The 20,380-nt window shown below is 34.8% G+C and overlaps 1 protein-coding gene and 1 pseudogene across 15 annotated transcripts in view; one reads left to right on the forward strand and one right to left on the reverse strand.

Annotated features, from left to right (window-relative positions):
• Nucleotides 1–20,380, forward strand: part of LOC145243413 (6-phosphofructo-2-kinase/fructose-2,6-bisphosphatase-like) — a 262,913-nt gene that overhangs the window by 57,649 nt on the left and 184,884 nt on the right. For 3 of the 15 annotated variants that reach the window (XR_013862866.1, XR_013862867.1, XM_080106269.1), the window contains exon 1: nucleotides 10,664–10,955. The exons of 9 other annotated variants lie outside the window; for them this stretch is intronic. Coding sequence is in view for 2 of the 6 variants with exons in the window: in XM_080106269.1 (XP_079962395.1) it covers nucleotides 10,919–10,955 (37 nt within the window). In the remaining 4 variants the exon portion in view is untranslated. Of the gene's footprint in view, nucleotides 1–10,598; nucleotides 10,956–20,380 lie in introns of those variants that run through there. 3 more of the 15 variants (XM_080106272.1, XM_080106273.1, XM_080106270.1) reach the window with 3 other exon arrangements.
• On the reverse strand, nucleotides 9,741–9,888 carry LOC145244191 (U2 spliceosomal RNA; annotated as a pseudogene).

The following is a 20,380-nucleotide window of genomic DNA, read 5'->3' on the forward strand; positions in this document are numbered from 1 at the left end:
TTCCTTGAAGTGACATCTCGCTCCCTAGATAACTGAATCTCTCTGAGTTTTCTCACTGACTGACTAACTCTAACTAAAGTTTTTCTCTATTCCTCGAACTTTCTATTTTCCGTGACGTCATACACATGTTAAAACGTGTGCCTTCTTTCACGTGTTATGGACATACGCGTCCAAAACTTTTCCTATTTCTACAAAAGGAATTTTAACCTATATTCAATATGTTAAAAACATTATCTTATAAGCTGCATTCTTTCAATTTAAAATTTCATAACAAACTTGATAGTTAACATTCTTTCCTTGAAATATTTATCTATATTCTAAACAAATGTTTGTTTTACATTTTTAAATTCTCACACGTAATCTATTTCTAAACCCAGATTACGAGGTTCGAATTTCGCCTATGCTATTTCATTTTCATTTTAAACTAAATTCTCCATTTTTATACTTACATGAAAAGGGGACAGCCCTTATCATGTAACATCGCCAATCTTTCATGATAAAGTCCCATCTAGCTGAAACCATTTTCCCCACTCTTTATCTGTGCCTAGATCAAAATTTCGTTCAGTATATGGGTTGAGAGTTGTCCTCACATGCACATACATTCTCACTTTTATAAATATAAACAGATAGATTATTGGTGCTTTTGAAGGAATAAATTGTCCCCCCCCAAAAAAAAACAGCCACAAATAATGAAACAGTGCTCCTTTATTGAGACAGTGCATTGTGTCACAAGTCAATCACAATGGTAACAAAACTACATCAATTGTACATTCTGAACCCCAGTGAATACTGGCTGTTTGCTGACCTCAAAAGAATACTCAAGGGAGAGAGATGTGATACCAGAGACATATTTTGAAACCAATGACAAAAATAAATAAATGAATAAATAATAATAATAATCATACTATTATTATTATTATTATTGTTGTTGTTGTTGTTGTTGTTGGCGGCGGCGGCGGTGGCAGCTCACATGGAGCTTTCACACACGTTAACAAACGATCGGTTTGGAGACCTGTGGTGTTCTCTGGAAGCTGAGTGACAATAAGTCTCCCCAGACGTCCAGCTCTCTCCACCTCCTTCGATAGTATTTGCAAATAAATCTGCATCATCGCAACAGCCTCATACCATTGATTTCTCGCTGGTTTTATTATTATTATTATTATTATTATTATTATTACTACTACTACTACTACTATTATTATTTATTTACTTATTTTTTTTTTTTAACATTTGTTTCACATAGCTTTTTGAAATTGACTTCAAACTAACCTAGCTACCCAGTTCTACAAAAAGGGCGTCCAATTGTTAAAGAAACATTGAAATCAGTGTATCACCCGAAAAAAGACTACTATTGTAGAGGACTAGGACATATAAATCCTAATCCTGTTACAAAAGAAAATAATGAAACGAATGGAATTGAAGGAAACAAAAATTCAATTGATGGATAAGATAAACGTGTCGTTTATTTACTGTTGAAAGAATGAATGTGTTCATGTCTGCGCGGGTGTAACCATCGTTTGTTGCGGGACTGGTGGTGTAGAAAGAAAAAGGAAATGTGGGTTCATCTCACGTTCGGGTCACTATCGTTTGTTCGCGCGTGGGAAAAGAAGTGAGTAATATAGTAGAAATGAGAATGATAGTCCGGCGTGTAGACAAAAAACAAAGGATAGAGGGTTGACATCAGTTAAACTGTGTGCCATGTTAGGCGTCAGCTACGCAGTGGTGTTCTCTGGCACAAGTAGTAGATAGAGAGAGAAAGAGTGAGAATGTTATTCCAGTTCATGGAGAAAGAAAGTATATAAAGTGTATGTACGGTCTATTAGCTCTTTGTCCCACATAGTAGCAAGTGGTGTGAGGTACGCGTGTGCGCATGCGCGCATGCCAAAAAGGCACGCTGTCGGTCCATAGACTGTCCAGCCAGGAGGCTGGTCTGAAAAGGGCTAGAAACAGCTTGTCTCTTGCTTTTATAGTCGTTTCCAGTGGCCTTTTGCGCATGTGTGGATTTCCTTTGAAAGGGGAAGTGACGTTGTCCATGTGTGCTTACGCGTGCGCGTGTGTGAGTACATGTGTGTACGTTAGCATGTGTGTATACATGTGAATGTGAGTGTATGTACACGAACGCAAATATATGTACATGTGTGGACGTGGGCGCGTATGTTTGTGTGCACGTATGTATATGACAAGTAATATAGCTTGAAATGTGAACTCGTGTTTTTGTGTGAGTAGAAAAGGCTAGCGCACTGTGTTAATGAATAAAGTCAAAATTTGCCAAAGAGTTGTTGTTTTTGTAGTTAGGTCTGCAACTTATTGAGTGAGAGAATCAACTACTGTCCATCTTAGTGCGATTCCATTTGATTTATTTATTTCTAGCAGGAAGATCTGTCGTTGTCCAAGTTAGAATGAGGAACCCTACGTTCTCCTGTCGCCAGCTCATATAATTGCAACATATAGAGGCAAAGTTATTTCCCTTACCTCACTAATAGGATTAATAACGGCCCTTTAAACCAAAGGGCAAAGTCTGCTTCCTGTTGTTTAAGGTACACAATAAAGAGAGCGTGAAGCAACCATTTTTCATTCTTAACCACACCTTTTTTTTTTTCTGCCATGTAGATTCAGTCTCATGTCTCTTTATTCATGCAAGGCGTTACAGCTAGAACATAATAATAATCTGTTTTATTCTTATGTTTCACATTTTATAAAAAATAATTTTAGTAGTGAGGAGCAAGGATAAGTTTGTAGTGGAACGAGATGATAAATGAGATTTAGAAGCAACTAGCCTGGGTACCCGGGTGTTTGGAGGTGTGTGTTAAGCAAAAAAAAAAAAAAAGGTTGGGGTATCCAGCGTTGCCCGGGTGTGAAAAGGTGTTGGTGGTTAAAATGACAGTAGAAAGTCCGGGTGGAGAGAGGTGTTTAAAAAATGGTGTTAGTAACGGGGAGTGGATCAAAACAACAGTAGGCAGACCGAGTGGAGAGAGGGGTAAAAAAAATTATAGTAGCCGGGGGGGGGGTACACGGAGTTGCCCGGGTGTGTGTAGGTGGTGTAGTAAGGAACCCCAAGTGGAGAGAGAGGTGTAAAAAAATAGTAGTAGTAGCGGGGAGGGGGAAATCAAACCACAGTCGGCAGCCCATGTGGAGAGAGGTGTTAAAAAAAAGTGATAGTAGGCAGGCAGACTCGAACCCGTGATGCGAAGGCGGAAAAGAAAGTGAAAGAAAATCTGACGTCTTACAAATGCTCCATGACACAACCTAAAGTTCAGGACGTTGAAATTAACTGAAGTCAATCCAACAGATACGATGACTTGCAAAAATTCCTTGTAGAAAACTGCCCAGTTGAGGGTGAAGGAATTAATGTTTTTGGCCAATTTTTTTATATTTGTCGTCCGAAAGGTCGAACTTCAAAACACTACCAATCTCATGAAAATCCGTCGCCTCTGTCAAAAGTTTTAGGCAGACATACATACATCATCATCATGCAGTCAGTCAGCCTTGACGATGACTAGTTGGGGCCCCAGTGCTTTATCCTGTGATTCAGAACTTTACACCTTGGCTCCTAACTTGCTTGTGCAGTTTAGGTGTAGTATTTGTTGCGCATCAGATAAACGCCCTCTGAACCTCCAATGCTCATTTCCAGTGGAGCGAACCCGTGACGACTGGCAGCAGAGGAGGCCACAGCTTCTGGCCGAAAGTAATTTCAGTGAGGAAGACAGTCGCCCTATCATGTCTGCTACAATGCCTTTTCTTTCTGGATGAGGTTCCATAGCCTTTTAAGGAAAACTGCAAGGCAACAGTAGGATTTGAAGTTCCCATCTCTTAGCCTTTTGCTGTGATAAGGCTCACAAGGCAGTTGTGTTTGATTTTGGGGTTGGTTCCCCTAGTCTTTGCCCAACCAAGGGCACCCACAACAGTGGGGTAGGGGTTGGTAGTGTGCCAGGGCATGTCCATACATCGGTGGGCCATAATGCACTTCATCTGGGGTCCCCTACTACTACTCTGAGATCTCCTACAGGTTTAGCTTGGGGCCGCAAGGCACCCAGTTACTATGTGTGGCCAACGTGGAGGCACTGTAGAAGTCTTAATGATGGAGAGGTTATGTACTGTCAGGGAAGACTTATGCATAGCTGCTCCCTTTTCACTGTGAGGTTAGCCAACAGTGTTAGCTGGAAGCAAGAAGGTATGCAAGCATGAACTTAACACTAACTTATACATAACACACTAGATGCATCACATTCCCCTGCCAGATTAAGAATCCAAACACACACACATACATACATACATACATACATACATACATACATACATACATTTAAACAGACAGGTGTGTTTTATGTTATAGACTAGCCTGGGTGTCCGGCATTTCCCGGGTGTTTGGAGGTGTGTGTTGAGCAAAAAAAAAAAAAAATGGTACTAAGCAGGCAGGATCGAACCCGGATCACAAAGGAGGAAAAGAATGTGAAAAATAAAAAAAAAAACATGACGTCTTTGCTGTTGCGTCCGTCGCCAAACTGGAAGTGATGAAGGTTTAAATTAAGGCTGGTCAATCGAAAAGAGGGGATGACTTTCGAAAATATCGGCGAAAAATTGACCCCTCTTTGTAGAAAAATCCCCACTTGAGGGTGAAGGAATTAATGTTTTTGGCCAATTTTTTGATATTTGTCATTTCAAGGATCAAGCTTCAAAACGATACATCTCGATCTCGTGAAAATTCGTCGCCTCTGTTGAAAGTTTTAGGCATACATACATACATACATACATACATACATACATACATACATACATACATACATTTAAACAGACAGGTGAGATTAATATTATAGATAATCACTACATTTTGATTACAAATATTATTTTATTGTGTACATAGTAAAAACAACGCAAATATGACACCAATACATTTTACTTATAATTGAAGTGTACAGTTTGTAAATGTTCGAATGTCAGCCCGATTTAATTGTTAATTCCCTCAGCTCGTACAATTACAACTTGTTGCTTTCAGAAAAAGCATTTAGCGACAATAGTGCTCCAATCTTTGGTCCCACTTTGCCAAACTTTAATGAAAAACACTCGTCTGGCTGAAAACACTATCAATAATTTCCCCCACTCTTTATCTGTGCTTAAACCTAAAGATAGATTCCATGAACAAAACTTCTTTCTTAGAATTGCACGCCTATGGAACTCTCTTCCATTTGCCTGCTTTTCAGCTGACTACAATTTGGTCATCTTTAAATTCAACGTAAACAAATTCGTGATGAGCTGTCCCCTTAAGTAATCCAATTAACCAAATTTCTACTACTAATGGTTACTGCAGTATTGTCTCATTGATTACTGCACATTCATTAATCCTTATCCTCGAGTGACCTCTGGGCCTTGATAAGTGGTGACTCCTATGTACAAAAAATTAAAAAAAGAGATGCTCAAGGCTAAGATCAGAAAGACCCGAGCCAGTTAAATGGAAGTTTATTGCGCCACATAAGTATTAGCGGCAGTTATAAGAACTATGCAATTACCTAATAGTGACAACTCGTCATATGGTTATTATTAAACTGGAAGTTGCTAGTGTCTGTGTGTGTGAGCATCTGCTGATACCAGAATTTCATGAATCTGTTTCCTACAAGCTCTAAGTAAAGCGACACAACAGAAATAAATTTTGGTAAATTTATAGCCTTTAACTCCTAAAGGCACACCCAACATCCCCCTGGATGAATGATGATCTCCCTAAAACCTTGCTTTAAGCCCTGAGTTCCTTAACATTTGGATTCTTATTTTTCTTATTTTTTCTAGTTTACAAGTTGCGCCCTATGTGTAATTACCCCCACCCCTTAAAAATAAAATACACATCATGTAAACAGCCTGAAAATCTTGATGGTAAAAATTAAAATTACAAACAAAAGGAAGAAAACAACAATATTTTAGACTTTAAAATGGGACTCACTTTTGCATATAAATTTAATGTAAAAATGATCACTTGCTTCCAAGCAGTCAGATGGTAGTAATGGTTACCCACTTCTAGACTAGATAGCGTGTTTAAGGACATATAACAAAATATAGCACTTCTACAGAATTGGGACAAGATTTTGTAGTCAATAAATGGAGTTTTCAGATAAAAAACAATGGTTTCAACTGATTTTTTTTGTCAATTCTAACAAGTTACAATGGTAGCTTCCAAATTATGCAGTCGAAATTACCTGAATATTACTGACTTATTAAACAAAACAACTTTCATCGTGTTAGCGGGTGAAAAATTGCCACCATCTTGTTTAAATCAAAATGGAAAATTACCTCCCTTTTGAACTCTCCTGTGTCTTACGATCGTTTTTATCGAATTCTATTTTATATTTTCTTTAATAAATAATTTTCTACCTTATCGATTTTCATAATTTTTTGGATATAACTGTCTTAAAAATATGAGGAATATGTAGATACCATTGTTTTCATGTGAAATTCGGAATTACGATCTGCGAAATTTCGTCCCAATAGTGTAGAAGCGCCCAAAATATTTCATTTTTTTAAAGGGAGATAAATATGTGGCCATTGTAGAGAACTCCCACAAATGAATAGATGGCCCAACCCATTTGAATGAGAGTTAGAGATATTGGGTAAAGGCATAGCCACCTTTCATTCATAAATATGTTTGGTAACAAAAATACAAAAAAATAATTATTTTATTTATAACAGATTTGAATATATTTTTGTAGGCTCCTGCCCCTCGAAAATTGATTTCTTAAAAATTAAGAAAATGGTCAAGATTAATAAAACAAAATTGGTTACATAACCTTAAAAACGCTAAACAGTTCGGAAATGAACGGTCTGTATGTTATATATATGCAAGGTCTAAAATATTGTTTGCTTTAGTTTTATTTGTCAACTTTGTCAGGTTAATCGTCTAAGAAAGTAAAACCTCATTTTTGAGGTGGGTGGGGGGTAGTTTTCAATAATTTGTAGATTAACACTCATCTACCCCTTCCTCCTAAGGATTATATCCTACCTTTTTTAGGCAACTCTGTGTGAACATCATGAAAAATCTGTCTGCAAAAAAAATAAAAAATAAATTTAAAAAATAAAAATTAACTTAGAATTTAGAATTGAAGATCAGTTTTTGGCACCACACATAATCACCTAAAAGATAGAAATAATAATAATAATAATAATAATAATAATAATAATGATGATAATAATAATAATAACTAGCGGGACCTATGGAAATTCCACAGCAGCATTTTTCCTATGCAATATATTGTTGCTGGGCATGCTGTGAGCGTTCTATTCAGCATGAATGAAGGCACAATCATATTCTAGTTTTTTATTATTAAAACTGTACTGCCACCTTACTAAAATAATAACTTTGATATATTTCATGGGCTGATTATTTCATTACAAACACACCGTTCAATTAACTCACATTTTATCATTTTTCATAATTTTTGGATATGTTACTATGTTCAACAATAATTTTGCATAATTTCAACCCACATTATCGCCTCTCCCTTTACTAAAATAGTAAATTTGATATATTGTATCGGCTGATTATTTAATAAAAAACACAACTATCAATTAACTCACATTTCATCATTTTTATTTTTAATAATTCTTGGATATAGTACTAATTTTGACAATAATTTTTCATCATTTAAACTCACCATATCGCACACCTTACTAAAATAATAACTTTGATATATTTTCTAGGCTGATTATTTCATTACAAACACATACATCAATTAACTCCCATTTCATCATTTTTCGTAATTCTTGGATATGTTACTAATTTCGACAATATTTTTTTTATAATTTAAACCAACGATGTCACCCAACCTTACTACAATAATAACTTTTATACATTTGCTGGGCTGATTATTTCATTACACACACACTAATCAATTAACCTCCATTTCATCATTTTTCATAATTCTTGGGTATGTTATTAATTTCGACAATTATTTTTTATAATTTATACCCACATTATCGCCCTCTGTTAATAAATTAATAACTTTGAAATATTGTCTGGGCTTATTATTTTATTACAAACACAGTAATGCATGAAATCACATTTAATCATTTTTCATAATTCTTGAATATGTTACTTATTTCGACAATCATTTTTCATAATTTTAACCCACATTTTCGCCCTTCCCTCTTTACTAAATAATAACTTTGATATATTGTCTAGGCTGATTATTTCCTTACAAAAACACCAATCAATTATCTAATATTCCATCATTTTTTCGTAATTCTTGGATATGTTACTAATAATGTAATGTCTAAATAGTAAACTGTTTCAGCCATTTCCGGGACAGACTTTATATCCCATACCCACTGCTAAAAATATACATGAAATAATGTAATGGCTAAATAGTAAACTGTTTCAGCCATTTCCGGGACCGACTTTATATCCCAAACCCACTGCTAAAAATATACATGAAATAATGTAATATCTAAATAGTAAATTGTTTTGGCCATTTCTGGAACTGACTTATAATCCCTACCCCACTGTTGAAAATATACATGAAATAAAGTAATGTATAAATTGTAAACTTTTTCAGTCATTTCCGGGACCGACTTCTTATCTCCCATCCTACTGTTAAAAATATACATGAAATAAAATAATGTCCAAGATGTAAATGGTTGCAGCCATTTCCGAAACCGACTTCATATTTCCCACCTCAATGTTAAAAATATACATTAAATAAATGTGTAATGCGTAAACGGTTCCACCCATTTTTGGGACTGGCTTAATATCCCCCACCCCACTGTTAAAAATATACATGGAATAAAGTAATGTTTAAATCGTAAACGGTTTGAGTAATTTCCGGGACTGACTTCATATTCCGTAATCCACTGCTTAAAATATACTTGAAATAAATAAAGTAATGTTTAAATCATAAACTGTTTCAGCAGCTTTTCGAAAGTAATACATAAAAACATTAACACGGTTAGGGTTAGGTAACCATTGCTTCAACATAAATGTCTGAGTGTACTATCAATTTCAGCATTCCAGTGACTTAAATCCCCCCATTTTTTGGTCTTGGTTAACGGAGGAGAAATCCTTCATTACTGATACAATTCTTATTTTTGTTATTGACTAGAGAGCCCCTTTTGGGGAGCTGGTTTCCCCCTAAATTTTTAACCAACCTCATGTCCAATTCCGCCCTTGTGGAGAGGCAAGTAAACAAACAAACAAAAAAAATAATCAGAACGGACATTTTCCAGGGTATTTTATAATTAATCAGGAGTAACACTTCCAGGGTATTTTGTAATTAAATCAGAAATAACTTTTTCCAGTTACTTTTTTAATATTAAAACTTTGTTACAGTAAACATAGTACCTATTCATAATGCCTCCCCACGGGACAGATTTAGACACCAGGGTCGTTTTTTTAACGTGAAGAAAAAATTGTCTTAGTCGTAAAGGATTTCTTTTCCACTGAGAGAGAAGAAATTGAAATGTAGCACCTGAAGAACAGATGGTATTTATTTGCTCCCCCACCGAGCAAATTAGGCACAAGGCCGATTTTTAATGTGAGGAGTGAAAGGAGGGGGAAGGGAAAAGGGGACCAGCTCCCGAGAGGTGGGAAATGGGAGCTGGTTAAAGGTCAGGCATGTGGGGTTGCCCCCACATCTGGTCTTTGCTAGTCATAGCTAGTCATAGCTCTGCCGGAACAGATGGTATTTATTTGCTCCCCCACTGAGCAAATTAGGCACAAGGCCGTTTTTAATGTGAGGTAAAAACCAGCTCCCCTAAAAGTAGGCAAAAAGGGGGCACTCTGGTTACCAAAAATAATAATTGTCCCAGTATAGAGGGTTTCCCCTCCATTGACTGGTACAAATTATCTTAAGTGCAGCATCTGTCGGAACAGATACTACACTTTTATCTTAGCCAAAAGGCCAAGAAAGACAATCATTTTTATTAGCTTTGCCTCAACAGCGACACCAATTTTTTTTTTCCTTTTCAAGGGTGACAAGGATTATTTGGAAATTCCACTTTTTGGAATATTCCATTTTCCTTTTTTAGGGATGCACAGCATGATAACGGACGGAGCGATAAGCGTATTATTATTATTATTATTATTATTATTATTATTATTATGATTATGATGATGATGATGATGATGATGATGATGATGATGCACATACTTTATCTTCCGTAGCCAATAAAAAAAATGTTATTTGGTGGAGAAAGTTAACTGCCCTAAAATGCTAAAATGGCTCGGAAATGGGCGATCATTTTAAGTTAAATTTATATGTGAAATTGATCCCTCATTCTAAATTCTAAAAAGAATTTGCAAAGTTTTTCAAGGTCTTTTTTTTTTTTTTTTTTTTTACACGTAATTGCATAAAAAGGGCTAGAATCTCATTTTTTTATTAGATTGATTAAGCTCAGGGTTTCAATCTACAATCTACCAGAAATTTATGAGTGCCAACTGTCAAGCGACGCGTGAACGCAGAGCAAAGGATATGATTACCCTCGGAAACACACACACACACACACACACACACACACACACACACACACATATATATATATATATGAGTCCCGATCCTTAGGAGAAGTTTGTTAAAAAAAACAAAACAAAAAATAAACAAAAAAAACAAAAAACAAAAAAAAACATACAGGAACTACAATTTTCCCCTGACTCTGACAATACCGGTTATCAGCAGAACCAAACCGGGGCGGGGAGAGGATCACTTCCGTGTGTGTATGACGTCACAAGGTTCCATTTCCTCTCAACGTGGGTCTCAATGCATAGATAGTTACACTAAATAAAGACGACGTAAATGACATTACTGCTTGTACTGTCGTCGTTTCTTCATTATTCCTATACACCAATTGTCAACGGCGATCTATATTAGCTTGGAGCTTCGACTGATGCACATACGTAACAACATTTAACCACTGAACAGGCGTATTTCTTCAAATTACAATAAGTATGTCTTTGAAGTCGAGCGTTCCATTGCTTAATAAAGGTAAGTTTAATTTTTTTTTTTTCTGTAAAATTTGTGAGAAAATTATTTTAAAGCTCGGAGATGTTCGTATGTACATGCGACACCTGTAGTAGTGATAAATATTTAAACGTACATATGTATATATAATTTTTACTTCGCATAGACTCGTAATTTTCCCAGTTATTTTTTTTTACTATCTTGCTTCCATAAAATTTCATTCATTTTTTTTCTTTTCGTCTTCTAGAACTGTCAATAAGATTCTTCGTCTTGAAATTATTTTTTAATGACAAAGCGTCCAGCTAACTGTGTCTACCTCCACCCAAGAGTTGTAAAGCTGAGAAGTAAAATAAACAAAGAAAATGCTCATTAATTTATTTTTATTAACTAAAAAATAAACGAATATAATCTCATGTGACTCTAAGGTATTCGCTTTATCTATTAAAACTTATACGACGACTTCTCATGTGTACGTCTTTTTGTCTGTACTTACAATAATTTTATTTTTTATTGATATAAAAAGAAAATTCAATAAAATAAAACAAAATTAAAGATTATTGGTTCTTATGCAGAATATGAACATTTTTTTTTTTAATTTAAGTTCAATTTTTACCTAATTTTTTAAATTGTTAGGTGAAAGTACAGAAACTATTCTGTACTTTCACCTAACAATTTAAGATACCGTAAAAATTGAACTTGAAAATTCTAAACAAAACACTTTTTTTTTTTTTTACAGAGTAGTATAAACACTACCCTCCCCAAATACCCCATGTTAAGAACGGCTCTCGGAATAAACACCCTCCCAACCTCCCTATGTTAGGAACGGCTTTCGAGGTTGTTTATTTCGAAAGCTGTTCTTAACATGGGGAGGTTAGGGTGTTTATAATACGCTGGGGCAGTGGGGCACATCGTAAAAATTCACCATTCTTTTTTTCCATGTTAAGAATGGCTTTCTAACAAACATTTCAGATGTTTTTTTGTTTGTTTTTTTTGCATATTTACGTTTTTTTTTTTTTTTTAATTTTTGGTACTTATGCAGAGAGTGATCCGTGCTGAAATAATAACGTTATTTAAAAAACCATTCTTAACATGAGGAGGGGAGGGTGTTTTGTACCTATTCTGTACTTTAACCTTACAATTGAATAAAAGAACACATCATAAAACTTTAATTAAACTTGGAAATACGATTTAAAAAATTTTGTGCTAATGCAGAGAGTGAGCCGGCGGATCACTCTCTGCATTAGCACCAATTTTTTTTAATGGTTAGAAATTGTTCCTAAGGCACTTGAAGGCCCATAAAACCACACACAAAAAAATAAAAATAAAAATTGATTCTGTAAATTTACGAACTTTGAAAGTAATTTGTGATCATTTAAACTGTCGGATAGGAGTTCCTATTTACAATGTCTCCCCATAGGACAGTTAGACACCAGAGTCGTTTTTTAATGTGGAGAAAAGGAACAAAAATAATTGTTTCAGTCGTGAAGGATTTCTCCTCTACTGACTGAGAACAAGAAATTGAAGTTCAGCAACAGATACTACCACACTTTGATCTTGACCCGAAGGCCAGAAGGAGTTTCAAGACGAAAAGTTGTGGAATAAAACATTACCATTCACCAAGCAATGTATTTATTAAATTATCAATCCTAATGTGTATATATTTGAGAAAGCAGTATAGTTTAAAAGAAAGGTGGGAGCGGGGGTGAAAACAAAACTAGCAACTCTGGATAGGGGCAAAATTTACTTAATACCTACATCGTGAGCATTTTATTTTGTTACAATCTTTAACGGTTCATATTTCACATTTGGATTAAGATTTAACTCTTTAGCATTGGTATTTTTATTGCTCCAGTTTGATCAGAAACACTAATATAAAATAGATTGTTCATGACCGTTAAAAGTCAATTTCACACCTGGGTAGGTGCGTTTAAGTAAACAAAACATTTTTCTTCGTTACCTAGAAACCTCACTTTTACACATTTTAGCTTTTCCGTAGAAAACGGTTTAATCGACTTCTCTTGAATGTTAGATATTTAAAGTGTCACAACTGATTTTCTTAATGTCTTTTCGGGAAAATGAAAAATACATAAAATAGATTTTTCCCAAGTATCTCTCGTGTGTATGTGTGTGTGTGTAACACATATTACTTCTCCCCCACTCCCTTAAAAACGACCTTGTCTCGTGGGAAGCAAATAAATAGTATTTGCTCCCCCCCCCCCCCGATCAATATGTGACACAAAGTCGTTTTTAATCGGGAGGGAGGGACCAGCCCCCCCCCCCCCAAAAAAAGAGCACTCTGAAAGTAGGCAAAAATAAACTGCCTTAGTATAGGGTTTAACAAGATACTACACTATGATCTTGGCCCGATATGTTAGAAAACTTTAAAGCTAAATACAGAGAGAAAGCACGGTTCTGGATATGGCCTAAAACTATATCCGATGGTGAGACCCCACCTTGCGGGCCTTGGAGTGTGGAGCCACCCTTTAATTGCCATTGCTCCCAGGTCCACTCTGACCCGGAGTGGTAGTACCTGTTAGGGTTCCAACTATGGGTTAAATAGAATCCGACTAAAAAAAAAAACAAAACAAAAAACAAATATACTCCATTAAAAATCGTTCCTCAAAATATTCGGCATTAAATAACCTGAAAAAGGTTAATATGCCGTAAAACAAAAACAACCAACCAACCAACCAACAGAGAGAAAGCTTAACCTGGGTGATCTTTTCAAGTGTCTTTAAAATTGGTTTAGACATCCCATTTTTCAGCATTAAGCCAAGTTATCAAAGATAATTAGAAATAATTGTTAAAAAGCGAAATATTTTAATAAAAAAGAATAAGATCGATTAGTATTTAGACAAGTGCATGTTTATTTTTGCATCGAACAGGAATATTTTCAATTCAAGCCTGTGATCACTTTCTAATCTACGGTCCCTATATACGTGTTAGCCCGGACTGTTTTTAACTTTTGTTTTTTACTGTGAACGAACGGGGCATTACGGATACCAAACATTTTCCCACTATTTCAGTCACTGCAATCCAGAGCTTTTTAAGATTTTTTTAATCGTTTGAGTGCATTAAACCAAATGATATTTTAATAGGAGTTAACTTGATGTTTTAATTTCTGTTTATAAAATTAAAAAAAAGTAAATTGCTTTTCGTTCAATTAAAAAAAAACAAAAAAAACGTTTTTTTAATTTATTTATTTGGTACTAGTGCAAAGTGATCCGGACGTAAATAATAGCGCTATTATTTAAAAAGCCATTCTTAACATGGGGAGGGTGTTTTGTACCTATTCTATATTTCAACCTTACAATTGAATAAAAAAAAAAAAAAACTTTAATTTAACTTGGAAATACAATTTAAAAAAAATAGCGCGGATCACTCTGCAGTGCAGGCACTAGCACCATTTATTTTTATTTATTTTACACAAAAATAACAAAACGCATTGTGGTGGATTTAATTCCGTAATTTAAATAGGGATTTTTAGGTGTTTGTACAGAGTTTGAACCGAACCTAACCGAATTTAGTCCGACTAAACAAAACAGTTTAGAGTTAATAAAATATATTATATATAAAATAGTTTAGTCCAATTTCTGTAGAAATACTCCTTTTATTTTTTTCTACCATTCAGTTTTATTCTACGCTGTGTCGCTGTAGTGAATTTTTGATTTCGAATATTTCGTTCAATGAAAGCTTCAATTTGTAAGCTACGACGCTACGTAGACGCGTGAAAAACTGGCGTACTTGATATATTGTACGCTTATTTTGATGATACAGGTGAATGGCAGTATTGGTTATGTATCGTAAACACGCACCTGTGTAACGAGAATTCTTTACTTTTTTCACGAAAAGCAGGCCTTTCCTCCGCCCGGCGTTTCCTTAATTCTCCTTTTTTACCTCCCCATTGTTTAAGTAAATTGAGTGACATGTATTGTCACGTCATGTATGCTTAAAAAAAAAAAAAAAAAAAACTTACGTAAATCTTAATTTAATGCCTTTTCCTTTTTTTTTATTTTTAGTAAATACAAAAGCTATATAAAAATAAATAATATTAAAAAAATAATAAAAACAGAATCTCACTTTTTTTGTTTTTAATTGAAAAAAAGTCAATTTCCACGACTTAGTCACCGGCACTGTACTGTACGTGGTAGCTTAGTTCTGCTTTGTTTATATATTTTTCCGGTTGACTGCGACGTTTTTTGTGTACGATGAAATTTGCAGTAATTAGATTTTTTTTTTTTTTTTTTTTAACCAGTTTGTTTATGAGTACTATCGAAACTAGTATTAACTCTAAATAATTTAAGTGGCTGAAATGAGAATTTATCAAATTCATTTCATTAATAACCTGTCCCTAAGTCAGGAGCCTCCCCCCCCCCTCTTATTTTTATACTTTCACAAGTATAACTTTGAATTTTTACTCGGTCCAAATCTAACAATTGACTAAGTAGGTTGTAATTATGATCTGGTAAAAGTTGAACCTTTTCATCAAATTTAGATGCAATATCCGTTGAACCTTTTTATCAAATTTAGATGTAACATACGTTCGCATTATTATTCGGACTACTGTACTCATCTTTGGGTGTTTATACAGAGAAGGTCTCTAGCTATTTCATTAGATTTTAAAGTTAAATCTAAATTTTACGGCATTTGTTAAATTGTTAGGTGAACGTATAGAATAGTTATAAATCGTCCCCTCTTCCCCATGTTAAGAATGGTTTCTAAATAATAGCGTTATTTTAGCACGGTACACTGCAGCACGCCACTGCACTAGTGTCCCTTTTGATATTGTTTTCACAATGTTTTGGTCTTTGTGACCTCTGACCTTCTTTAGGTGATTCTTGTCGATATCTGGAAGTGAACGTAACTGCTAACAGAATCTGTTATCTAATCCGCGGGGGAGGGGGTGATTGAATTAAGTAATTCTGATGTACCTATTTACACGGGACAGTTAGAAACCAGAGTCGTTTTTTAACGTGGAGAAAAGGTACAAAAATAAAAAATTGTCTCAGTCGTGAAGGATTGATCCTCCACCGAAAGAGAACAAGAAATGGAAGTGCAGCAATGCAGCATCTGAAGAACAGATACTACACTTTGATCTTGACCAAGCCGTCGTAAATAGAAGTTGTGGTTCTATAAACTTTTCTAGAGTAAAATAATTCAAGTCCTTATGTATATCTGTTTACCCCAAACAAGCGTAAAGGGGCTATTGTGATATGGGTCAGATTTAACACTCCATTGAAAAAGGGAGAGGTTGGTGCACCAATCCAAATGTGGCAATGTTTGATGCTCAGGTGAATAATGGTTTTACAGAGATGTACAAGTTACTCATAAGATGAATTTTAAATGTGGAAAACAATCCGGTTCCCCCTCCCCCGGGTCATTTTGAGTTCGGACAAAAATAACTTTCATTGGTCTAAAATGAGTTAGAAAAAATGAAATGTAGTCCCTGAACATAATGAAAATGGTGCCAAATATCTTGATCGTAGTTAATCAAACCAAATTATTTAATTTGGATTATTCGGTCTACTATTGTTACATATTTCGACCAATGTAACCTCCCCCCCCCCCCAAAAAAAAAAAAAAAATTCTCCAGATACATCTTTTTGAACTTGGGAACTTTATTGAATATACAAAATTTTGAACTGAACCTTTTATTTGATCCACAGAATCGGATTGTTTTCATACCATCAGCTAGTAAGTGTTAATTCCTAGCCTGTTAAAACTTAAGCAACACTTATCTGTCATGTGGTGTGTCCAGGCGATAACTAATAAAAGCTGTGAGAAATTCCAGTTACAATGCCATTTTTATGTTTTAAGCCGCCTACACACATTTCTAGTAGGCAGCCTGTGATTGGTTGATTTGTATGGACCAAGATAATTACTTGGCGCCTTTTTTGTAAACATCCATTTGTTTTTCAGTCTATGAAAACCTCCGGCAAGAGCGAGACTCACCAAAAGTCAGCTCCGAGAAGAATGCCTTATCGAGAATGGAGCCGCAACAATTTCTTCATGTTCATATCACCTAAATGTTTGGTGAAAAAGGACTTGAAATCTCTACAAGCAGAGACACCTCTATATTGTGCCGAAGATATCCCAATTAGAGGATGGCATCATTTGAACATTTTCATCATGTTTATATCACCTAAATGTTTGAACTTTTCTCAATTCAATTAGGGTCCCAAGGGACTTGATTTATGCCTAATTAAAGGCACCAAAACTCTTACAGAGAACACCATGAATTATTATGGACCTTTTCGAAGGAAAACCACGCTACCACTCCAATAAAAGGAGTTAACTACTGGCTCTCAATTTGGGAGGCAAAACTGGCCCATCGTTTTGCAAGGACTGTACCCGGACCAATAACCTTTCTCTGATATTACTGCATGAGTTAAAAGGTATGGTTTTGTAATTGTGGAATTATTTTTGCTTCAGCCAGGGAGTATTGAGTTTGTGAGATTAATTTCTCACAAAGCATAAAAATTAACACTTCTACTCTATCATAGTGGACAAAATGAGAACAATCTACCCCCCGCAATCTAAATAAAGGATTTGGGTCGAAATTTCATGCAGGTTTTCCAGTTCTAGATAGATACCAGTGTTCGATCATTTTCTTCCCAAATTTGAAAAGAATGGGACTAAGAAAATGTATATTTCAATCACTCGGATGATTATTCTAATGATATTCAATGTTTTGACTGAAACCCCTCTCTCAAACTTCAATTGCATTATTTTTCGAACTTGGAAACTTGTATAGAATTTCAGAGTTAACCATTTATTTCTCCCAAGGGTAGATTTTCTTCATTCCATCAGCTATGGTTGGGTACGTGTTAATTTGTTTTCATTGCTTGCACTAAGGATTGAACCTTCAACCTGAAAGACTGTCACTTAGAATTGTCTCTTGAGTTTGATCAGAAAGTGCTAAATTTTGAAAAGGCATATGGATTGGATCTTACCTCCACTGTAGTAATAAATAAATTCCGAGTTGACCCCCCCCTCCATTCTCTCTAGACTAGGCACCGCCAAAAATGGCCGCAAAATCAAGTTGTTGTTGCTTTTTAAAACTAAATTACATTTATTAAAATCCATTATTTCTGAGTAACTTTTTTTTTTCCAGAAAGATAAAACCCTGAATTTTATCATATAGAAAACAGAATAATGTAAAACTTTTTCTACTATTTTTAATTCAATTTTAAATGTTAAATTTTCCCAAAAAGTTAACAATTGTTATTTTTTGTCTTGCACAAAAAACGTACTTAAATATTAAAAAAAAAGGGTTTTTGAAATAATTTATTTATTCATTTATTGTCTAACTAAGATTTAGGATGATTTTCTAAGAGAATATGCAAAAATATTATAATATAAGTACCTGAATTGCAAATAATTCCACTTATTCATATATGTAACCAGATATTTCGCGTCGCCGAAGAGTTCAGATCGACTCTGTTTACGTTTTCTTTCGATGAGACGAAAACTATGGAAGACTAAACAGGCCAAAAAAACTTATTTTTCAGTGACGAAAATTTCAATGTATTATTAAGCTGAGGCTGGCCAGTACCAGATGGGTGACCATTTATATGAGTTTGGTTTTTAATGTGTATGTGTGTGGGGGCCAGGCTCCCCAAAATGGGGGGAGGGGGCAATTTAAAGCAGAATAAAAAAAATTATTTCAGCGCGTTTGGTCCACCGTAGTCGAAAGGCGGCAAACGTTTTCAAACGAGATCGAAAAAAATGATGCTATTTTTAACACAAAGGGCACAATATTTATCGAATTTTTTTTTTTTGTATCGATTATTCAAAGCATGCTCTGTTTAATAATGGTCATGCATTATTCGGCTCGCTAAAAAAAAATTGTTAATTTATTTATCAAAAATTTTAAAATGGCTTTTTTCGTATAAATATAAAAAAAAATTTTTTTTTGTTTTGCTTAACTTAAATTAATTATTTTACTTAACATATTCACCGAATTTCACACTTCAAAACTCAAAAGCGGGATAATTAAACACAATCGAAGTTCTGATATTCAGACGTCAAAATAAGGTATGCAAACAATTTTTTTTTTTTTTTTTTAATCTATAATTCTGTCCCTTACAACAACACAATATGTTTTGTTCAGTTTCAGATGATTATTTTAAGCATATTTGTTCCCACTTCAAAACAAGGGGGGGTTTTGTAAGCAAAAAAAAAAATATATATAAATATCGTTTATGAAAAATAAGTACACTGTTATAAAGTTCATTCTTCTCCTAATAATCGCTGAAAATTTCGTATTGATCGGATAATTACCTGATTTTTGGTAGATTTTTAAAAAGACGGTCCGTCAAAAAGTACTGACCTGCCCCCCCCAGTTTTGGCGGTGCCTACTCTAGACTCTAACTAATGCCTTGCAAAATCTTGCTTTTCTGATAGTGGAAAAATTACTTTTGCAGTACAAGTTTTCAAAAACTTTGGCAAAAAAAAAATGACCTATAAAATTATTACCAAATAAATCCCCTCCCGCCTTGCCCTTTTCAAAAATTCATGATCTTAATCAATCTAGCGATAGTTCACCATCGTAAAAAAAATGATGACCCTCTGATCTTCAGTATGAATTGAAGGTTGTCCCCTCCCTATAAAGCTGGCCTCTGTCACAGTAGACCCTTATGTCTGGCTGATAATGGCTTTCAGATGAACAAATGTAAAAAAAAAAAGTTGTAAATATAACCAAGATAAAATTAAGTTTGAAAAATCTGAATTAGCAATTCTCATTTAAAAACTTTTGCAATGAGTTTGTCATTAAGTTAGGGCTTATGCTTTCTTAATGTATATTTGATGTGTTCGTTGGTAGACCTGAAACGGGTGAGTAAACAAATATTATCCATGAGAAGTTTTGTCTGTCAACTATGTAGAGAAACCCATTTATTGACAGATTCTCTACTTGAATATGGTTCACTGGACCTGAACAAGTGGTTGTTGGAAACATTTCTTCAGACAATTATGAAATTTCAAAGGTTCTGCGAGAGGTATTTCTGAAAATGAGGTGTAGATAGACAACACATTTTGTTCAACCATCCTTAAAGATGTTGAAGAAAACTGGAGTTGGACACTTTTCAAAACGGCATTATAGACTTTGAAAGTTAACAGTCTGTACTATAAAGTGTTCAAATATGAACCGCGGCATCTATGAACTCCACATATCATAGGTGTAGTTTGTGCATGCTGCTATTCATATTTTCTGCTTTACGAACAGGCATTTCTCTCTTGGGTAGGGTGTTAAAAAAAACCTACCAAGCTCCAAACCCTGTCCCATTGTTGCAATGTTGTCTCTGTACTTGCTTTACAATTATTTCTATCAAATGTGCTTCAATGAACTTGCTACCATTATATCCCTCTAGACTAACAGCAAAATCACACCCCTTCACTGTGGAAGTCCCCAGATGCTGGAAAACTTTCTATTCTGATAGTTTCTTTCC

This window comes from Euprymna scolopes, chromosome 22 (assembly GCF_053919585.1).
Source record: "Euprymna scolopes isolate OS-2025 chromosome 22, ASM5391958v1, whole genome shotgun sequence".
In the NCBI taxonomy this organism is placed as follows: domain Eukaryota; kingdom Metazoa; phylum Mollusca; class Cephalopoda; order Sepiida; family Sepiolidae; genus Euprymna; species Euprymna scolopes.